The sequence below is a fragment of the Ailuropoda melanoleuca genome, chromosome 10 (genome assembly GCF_002007445.2).
Source record: "Ailuropoda melanoleuca isolate Jingjing chromosome 10, ASM200744v2, whole genome shotgun sequence".
NCBI classification, from domain to species: Eukaryota; Metazoa; Chordata; class Mammalia; order Carnivora; family Ursidae; genus Ailuropoda; species Ailuropoda melanoleuca.
In genome coordinates, this window is record NC_048227.1 from 92,747,739 (window position 1) to 92,755,883 (window position 8,145).

At 40.0% G+C, this 8,145-nt stretch overlaps 1 protein-coding gene and 1 pseudogene across 4 annotated transcripts in view; both read left to right on the top strand.

Moving 5' to 3' along the window:
• SASH1 (SAM and SH3 domain containing 1) overlaps window positions 1-8,145 on the top strand; it is a 242,493-nt gene that overhangs the window by 171,768 nt on the left and 62,580 nt on the right. For all 4 annotated transcript variants that reach the window (XM_034669264.1, XM_034669262.1, XM_034669263.1 and 1 more), the window contains exons 7-8: window positions 657-769; window positions 7,114-7,215. In XM_034669264.1, the coding sequence (XP_034525155.1) occupies window positions 657-769; window positions 7,114-7,215 (215 nt within the window). The remainder of the gene's footprint in view (window positions 1-656; window positions 770-7,113; window positions 7,216-8,145) is intronic.
• On the top strand, window positions 1,547-7,105 carry LOC109489826 (annotated as a pseudogene).

Genomic DNA, 8,145 nt, shown 5'->3' on the forward strand with positions numbered 1-8,145 from the left:
TATATATATATATATATATATAAACCTTCCTTCCAATGTACTCAGAATGCTTCATACCCGTGATTTTATTTATTTGCACCTATCCTCTGAGGCACAGCAGTCAGACAGCTTCGTGGGAGTCTAGGATCTCACCAGGCTGCAGGTTTTGTTCGGCAGCTGACTCTGTGACCTTAAAGTTCTATGTTATGAGAAAGGGGTCCCTCCCACTCCTCTCAAAAAGATTTTCTTCTTGTTCATATTTGAAAAAGAAGGACACAGAGGACCATCAGCCGAAGGAGCCTTGGAATGCTTGTCTGCTCTAGGTGGGTCTTGAAATCAGGTCTCTGCCCCACCTCTTACTCCAGACTTCCTGTTGGCTTTCTTCCAGAACTCTTCCACTAGGCCCTCCATCACAAAGGCTCTGATAATTTTGAAGGATTTGTTTCTATGGTAACATCCAAATGTTCTCAGAGCCTGTTTCTCCATAAGATGGGCTGTTGGCTTCCTCAAAAGCAGCCCATTACTGCTTCTGTTGCTCCATCGGTAATGTGCAATGCTGGACATTGTCGCTGAGCTATCTCCTTCTCTAGTCCTGACCAGTGACCTTTCAGGACTTCGCATTCTGTTTTATCTTCCCTTTTTTCTTTTCATTCCTTTCTTTTGCTTTCAATCTCTAGGAGAAGATGTGGGCTATGTTGCAAGCGAGATAACAATGAGTGATGAGGAACGGATTCAGCTGATGATGATGGTCAAGGAGAAGATGATCACCATTGAGGAAGCACTTGCAAGGGTACGTGTGCAGATACTTGGTTTACATTTGTGAGCCCTTGACCCCCTTATGTGGAAAAATGGGGGGTTGCAATAGACTGAATGTTTGTGTTCCCCCTCCCCCAATCCATGTATTAAATTCTACTACTCAGTGCAGTGTTATTTGGAGGTAAGGCCTCTGGAGGTACTTAGGTTCTAAGAGTGGAGCCCTCGTGAATGGAACGGTGAGCTTACAAAAGAGGCCCTAGAAAGCGCCCACACGCCTTCCCCCATGTGAGGACTCAGGGCGAGAAGATGGCAGTCTGTGAACCAGGAAGCAGGTCCTCACCCCACACTACGTCTGCCAGCTCCTTGATCTTGGACTTCTCAGCCTCCAGAACTGTGAGGAATTTCTGTTGTTTATAAGCCATCTGGTCTATGGTATTTTGTCAGAGCAGCTCTAGTGGACTAAGGCAGGGGCCTCAAGAGTACAGGAACGTATTATTTAAAGTAGTATTTTGATGATACTTTGGTGGTCATCAAGTTACCTATATTATCAGATAAAATAATAATTCCATGTTACTTACTTAATACAAGCATTCCATGTTGTGAGTTTTAATTTCTGTATTCCGTGACTACATGAATGAATGAACGGCAAATGTTTTTGAGCTGTGGATCACTTTAATGAGGAAAATGATTCTCTGAATGCCATTGCAAAATACACATGTCTTGTAAAGAGATTGACAAGAATATAATAGTGATAAAAATTATTAAATAAAAAAGTAAAACAATATAGTATGACCATTGTAAACATCAGTTCTATAAGATGCTGTCACGAACTAAACTTTGAATAATTTAGAAGTTAAGCTTAGACATACCTTAAAATTTTGCTTACTTTTATTTCTAAGTGGGTAGTAATTATAGTTTACTGTGTCATGTTTTTTGCTCTGAGCTAAATTAAGCTCTAAAAGAAGCCTAATTAATCTTAGGATACTGGTGTAGCATTTATGATAGAGAGATAGCAATTATGAAGAGATGACCTGCTTGGTTGTTGCCCAACAAACTGACTGATGGATTCTTGGGTTTCCACTTAGAATAGCTGGTTTGGTACTGTGTGGACAGTCATAAATTAGGCAGATTTAGAAACAAAACTTTTAAGTCTCAGGAATTATTGAATGAGTTATGACTTTACCATTAAATAGAATCTTAAGGATCTGGAACCTTGAAACCATGACAAGCCATTCAATTTCGTTAACTATACCTGACTCTAAACCTCAGTAGTTTAAGAAACAAAAAGTTTAATGCATTGTTGAAACAGCCTTGGGGGGAATAAAACACTTGAAGATATTGGGAGATGGGACAGGGTTTAGTTGGAGGCTTGAGGGCCAAGGCCACCTCTGGATGCCCATCTGCCGGCTTCCCTTGCTCTGTTTCTTTGAAGGAATGAAGGTGATCTCGGCCCACAGTGTCCCTGGTGGACAAAAGTAGTGCTGGACTGTTGATGGAGCAGGTGACAGATGGTGACCCCCTGTCCTTGATGCTGATCCACCTTCACCCCCAACCTGGTCTCCCTGTTCCTCCACACCTTTGGCCACCCAGCGCAGCTGCCAGTGGAGGCGAAAAGCCCACTGTGCGTTTTCTCTCCAGTTCTATTCCTTGAACGTGGCATCGCATTTTGGGAGAAGTCCAACTGAATGCCTAGAAAATACATGGGAGACACATGGACCTGTATTTAGTTTTACCATGGTAGACCAGATGTTCACTTACTTTCACGGCCAGGGGGGAGGGGGCAGTGCTGCTGCACTGCTTTTCTAAAAAGTAAACATGAAGGTCAAAATGCAGACGGTATCTGCAGTCATCTGAGTGCGCTTGTGTGTGGGAGGAGAGTTGCGTGTGATGTCCCTGACCCAGTTTCCGTGGAGCAGAAGAAAATATGAGAAATGGCCTTAGCATAGTCATTTTTAGGTAACACAATTCTATAATTGAAAAGAAAGGAGTATTTTCAAAGTAGGGGAGAAAAAAATTAGTTTGAAGCTCCTTCTGCGTTGATGATTTTAACAGCTAGCCATTATGTATACAGAAAGGAAATCGGAAGTCGACTGGATGAGAAGGTGGCACAGCTGTGTGTGGATTTGGGTGGAGGCTTTAACAGTTTGTCTCTTCCGGAGGCAGGGGGCTGCCTTGCCCAGTATCAGGACAGAGCTCATCAAGAGATTGAACATATTTTCTGTACAGCAATCCAGAAACACAGACTGAAGAATAAAATTGATGACATTCTCTAAACTCTTCTAGATTCTGCACACGGCAATGGGTGTCCTTTGACAGATGACCAAGTAGAAGCCTTTGGCCTGCACTTGGCAGGGCGGCGGACAGCCTCAGCGTCTAGTGCCTGGATGGGCTACTTCTTTTGCCAGAGACAAAACACGTCATGAAAAATGTTATTTAGAGCAGAAAATAGTCAATGGAAAGGAGCTGCCTCTTTTATGACCAACTCAGGGATCTAAATTTACTTGATCATTATATTAAACAAACAAACCTTAAGACTTGGACCTCCTATAAGGACCATGATGAGAATGTCCTTCAGGACCTCTGGTGTCTGTTTCTCCTTCTGTCAGTCAGATACTTGAAGACCCGTGGGTAGAACGTATAAACTTACTCCTGACCGGACAACCCAGTATCAGGAGAGAAATTTGCCTGTGTGCTGTTTGGAGCTGGGACTATCCCCCGTACATCCTTGTATTGGGGAAAATTTTGCCTAATGTCAAACAATTTGGTCCATTATGCTTTCTTTATATGAATTTGATCTCATTGATGGATATTTTCCCCCACGGGAAGTATACAGCTATGATTCACACACCTGAAAACCTAGTTATTGCTACAAACAGAGACCAAAATGAAACAGAACAAGGAATTAATGTGTGAAATATGGCCATAAGCTGCAAAAAAAAAAAAAAAGCATTTGAAGAGAGTGAACTTTATGAAACACCTCTGTATTTCTGTATTTTCTTGGAGTGTGTAATTGAAAAAGACAGATTAAAAAAAAGGAGCTTGACTTGCAATTTGTATATTTTATTAACTGAATAGTTTCATCAAATCTAATGGCATTTCAAACATTTTCTAATAGTTTTATGATGCATACTTACTACGTGTACTTTCAGGAAGTCAAACTTACTAGTAAAAAAAAAAATTGTTTAGAAGGATCTAGGTAATTGGCGTATTCTGTGTAACACAATTTCCAGGTGTTAATTTTAAGAGCATACATAGCTCTTGGCAAATAAGTTCAGGGTACTTAGATCTTGGGCTAGTTCTGCAAGGTTTAGAAGCCTATGAGATATCTGGGGACGCTTGGGTGGCTCAGTCGGTTGAGCATCTGTCTTCAGCTCAGGTCATGATCTGGGATCGAGTCCCGCACTGGGCTCCTTCCTTGGTAGGGAGCCTGCTTCTCCCTCTGCCTGTCGCCCGCCCTGCCCCGCCCCCGCTTATGTGCATGCCCTTGCGTGCTCATTTGCTCTATGACAAATAAATAAATAAATCTTAAAAAAAAAAAAAGAAAGAAAGAAAGAAAAAGAAGCCTATGTGATACCTGGAAGCCACAGGGTATTCATTTATCTGGGTGATTTTTGTGCTGTATGAGTGAGGATGGGTGGGTAGGGAATAAACTCAGTTTTAGCGCTTTGGTTAAAAGAGAACCCTATCGTTTTGGTATGATGGAGCTCAGCAGTGGTGGAGCTGTGTTGTAGAAAAATATGTGCTTTGACATTTTAACTGGGAGCAGTATCTCTAGGAAATTGAGGGAGATCTGTGACCATAATTTGATAATCATGTTTCCTAAAATATACTTATGAATACAAAAGACTACTCATGTGAACTTGATCTAATTACTAAATATTTCATATTTATCCATCTGATAAATATGTGTCTGGTTCCATCAGGTCATACCTGTGTGAAAGTCCAAGATAAAGTCATTGGGTTTTTTGGGTTTTTTTTTTTTAAGTACTTGTTTGTCACTGACTTGACTGCTGCTAAGTAAGGGAAGGGAGCAGAAAGCCAGAGGAAAAAGCTGGAGAGAGATGCAGTTTCAGGAGAAATCTAGCTTTAAGCTGATTCCATAGGGAGTGGGGAGCTGTGGAAGGTGAATTGCATTGTAAAGTTGTCCTGCCAGAGAAAAAGAGGCTTGAAGCTGATTGGGGAGGAGGAGGCAGCCCTCTAGGCATCTCTGAAACAAGTCCTGTCAACCATGGAAAGTTCCCCAGAGCAGGGTGTAGATGTGAGCCCAATGCACACTAACTAAGGACTTGGTGAACAATTTTGTGAACGGAGTCTGGGCATCTGGTATACCAGAGCACATGATTAGGAGCCGGCAACCTGTATGTGTACATATTATGATTTTCCCTGTAGCAGCTACTGTGCATTAATCACAGAAGTTTGGTCAACTAGAGAGGCTCATGGAGAGAGTCCACAGGAGAACAACGAAATGATTGTAGTTTTTTAAAATAGGTCCCATGGGTGAAAATTGGAAAGGATTTATCTCAGAGAAGCAGAAAAGAACTTAATCACTGTCTTCAAGGACATGAAGGATTATTAAACAACATGTCTTCAGGATGTACTGAAGAGTGTTTTGTTTTATTTTGTTTTAATCTCTACTGAGGACAAAATAAAAGGAAATGAGTTTAACTTGCAGCTGGAGGGGATTTAGATTAGATATAATACAAAAGTTCTTTTCTTGTAGAAATGGGAGCATTTTAAGATCTCCTCAAAGGTTTTTTAAAATAGAGTAAGCATTAACCCACTAAAGATGGCCATCCCTCTAGGAATCATGCATGTCCTAGACTTCAAGTATGAGAAAATTATGAGACTGAAGAAAATAGAATGTGAAAGGAGTATTTCCTCCTGAGACAGACACACATGCGTGCGCACACACACACAAACACACAGACGTGCACACGCACCCTTTAAAACTTCTGCATTGTTTTAAAGCTGTACCTTTGCTTCCAAAGATCTAAGTTCTCAAATGAAATCATCAATTGTCTTTCCTCCATGAAATTATATTTAAGTCAAAACTTCTTTGAGAACAAAGTAGAATATAAAAATGTAGTTATAAAAATAACCAGGTTGCACTTTTCCCCCATAAAATGCACTTAAAATTCTTTTTAGCGACCCTGTTTTATAATTTGAAAACAGCATTTTTAAATTAGAAAATTAAACCACTAGGTAAATTTGGGTGGAGCGCGAATTTGAATCTCTCTCTCTCTGAGGAAGCCAAGCTACTCTTAGACCCCAGAGTCGATGAAGGACAGAGACAGACGGAAGAAGAAAAACACCAAATCTGTTATGATTGACTAGTTAGGAATTTGCTTTGTTTTATTTTCATTAAAGATGAACCCATTTAGTGGCTTCTCGAAGTTGGGCCTAAGGTAGAATATAAAGGTACGGCGGGGACTTGAAGACAAATGATAACCCTGTCTTTCGGTTGGCCTCTATTCAGTCATGCAGAGAGAATGTAGCATTTCAGAAACCAGTACATTTGGAAGGAAAGAACATTCTAATACATAACTTAAATATACCATAAAGATTAGAGCAATATTAATGCCCTCATGTACTAGAAAGATTAAAGCAATACCAGCAAATAGCAGAAGTTCAAACACCTGGAGTTGAAATTCTAATAGAATTTTAATACAGTGGCAACTTAACTATTATGTTGCAGAGTTAAAATTCTACATGCTTTATGAAAATATGCCTGGAACGTCTCATGTTTGCCATTCTAAAAGATCTTTCTGATCGCTTAAATTTGCCTCTCTTTCCTCTCATGTTTCACTTGTCTATTTCAGAAGTAGAAACTGAGTTTCTAAACCCATGTATATTTCTCTGAACATACTCTATAGATAGCTTATTTTCCTCTCCTCCAATAAGGGTCCCCAGTAAAACCCACAGTGATTGTTTACGTGATGACATGGATTTGAAGCCGTCTAGAACAAGAAAAGCAAGTGATTTCAGAAAATCAGTTTCAGGCTTCCACATCTGTTTTACCAAAATGTCTATAGCCCGCCACATTGTGTCTTCAACAAAGAGAGGTAATTCAGAGGCCAAACTACAGACAATTGCTGTTTTTGAACTTACAAGTGAACTGAGAAAGATGAGTATTGAGGCTGGAGGATCTTGGAGAGAAAATCAAGGCTCTCCTTAGGACACAGAATACAAAAAATCTGTTGTGTCTGTCAGTTTGATGTAAATGAAAAATCACAGGGCAGGGTGTGCGTGCTTCTCTCAGTGTGGGGAACCTTGTCTTTGGCTGGCATGAAGAAGGTGCTCAGAGCATTCTCTGTGCTGCCTGTTAGACAGCCCTGGCCATTATTTCCATGTCAATCTTTTCATTTTTTCTTGTTATAGCTCAAGGAGTATGAGGCCCAGCACCGGCAGTCAGCGGCCTTGGACCCTGCCGACTGGCCAGACGGTTCTTACCCAACATTCGATGGCTCGTCAAACTGCAATGTAAGTTTCCTGTCTCTGAGCATCATGACCCTTTACTACAAAGTAGACTTTAGCCAACTTCTGCCTTTGGACTTCAGTTTTCTTTACTTGACGGACCTATCTGCAGTCAAAATAGTGCTATTCATTCTGTGATATTTTTTAATTGTGGTAAATTATGTGTACCTTAAAATTTAATCATACAAGCGATTCAGTGGCATTAAGCACATTCACATTGCTGTGCCGTCATCACCAAAATCCACTTCCAGAACTTTCTCAGTATTCCATAACCATTAAGCAGTAGTAACTCACCTTCCCTAAGTTCGGGAAACTACCATTCTACTTTCTAACTGTATGAAATTTGCCTATTCTGAGTCCTTTATGTACATGGAATTGTACAATATTTGTCCTTCTGCGTCTGGTTTATTTCATGTAGCATAATATTCAAGGTTCATCCATATTGCAGCTTATTCCAGAACCTCGTTCCCTTATTAAGGATGAGTAGTAGTCTGCTGTATGGATAGACCGACCACATTTTGTTTATCCATTTATCTGTTGATTGACACTTGGGTGTTTCTACCTTTTGACTGTTGTGAACAATGCTGCTATGAACATTGGATATGAATATCTGTTTGAGTCCTTGCTTTCAGTCCTTTGCAGTATATATCTAGGAGTAGAATTTCTAGATCACTTGTTAATTATATATTTACTTTTTAAAGGAGCCACTATAAAGTTTTCCCGTATGGCTGCATCATTGTACATTTCTGACAGCAACGTGTGAAGAAGGTTCCATATATATTTTTTTTTTTACTTCTCACCAACTCTTATAATTTCCCCCTTTTTTGTTAATAGCCATCCTAATGGGTGTAAAATTGTGTCTCATAGTGACTTTGATTTGCATTTCTGTAATGACTAATAAGAATATATATATGAATATATATATATATATATATA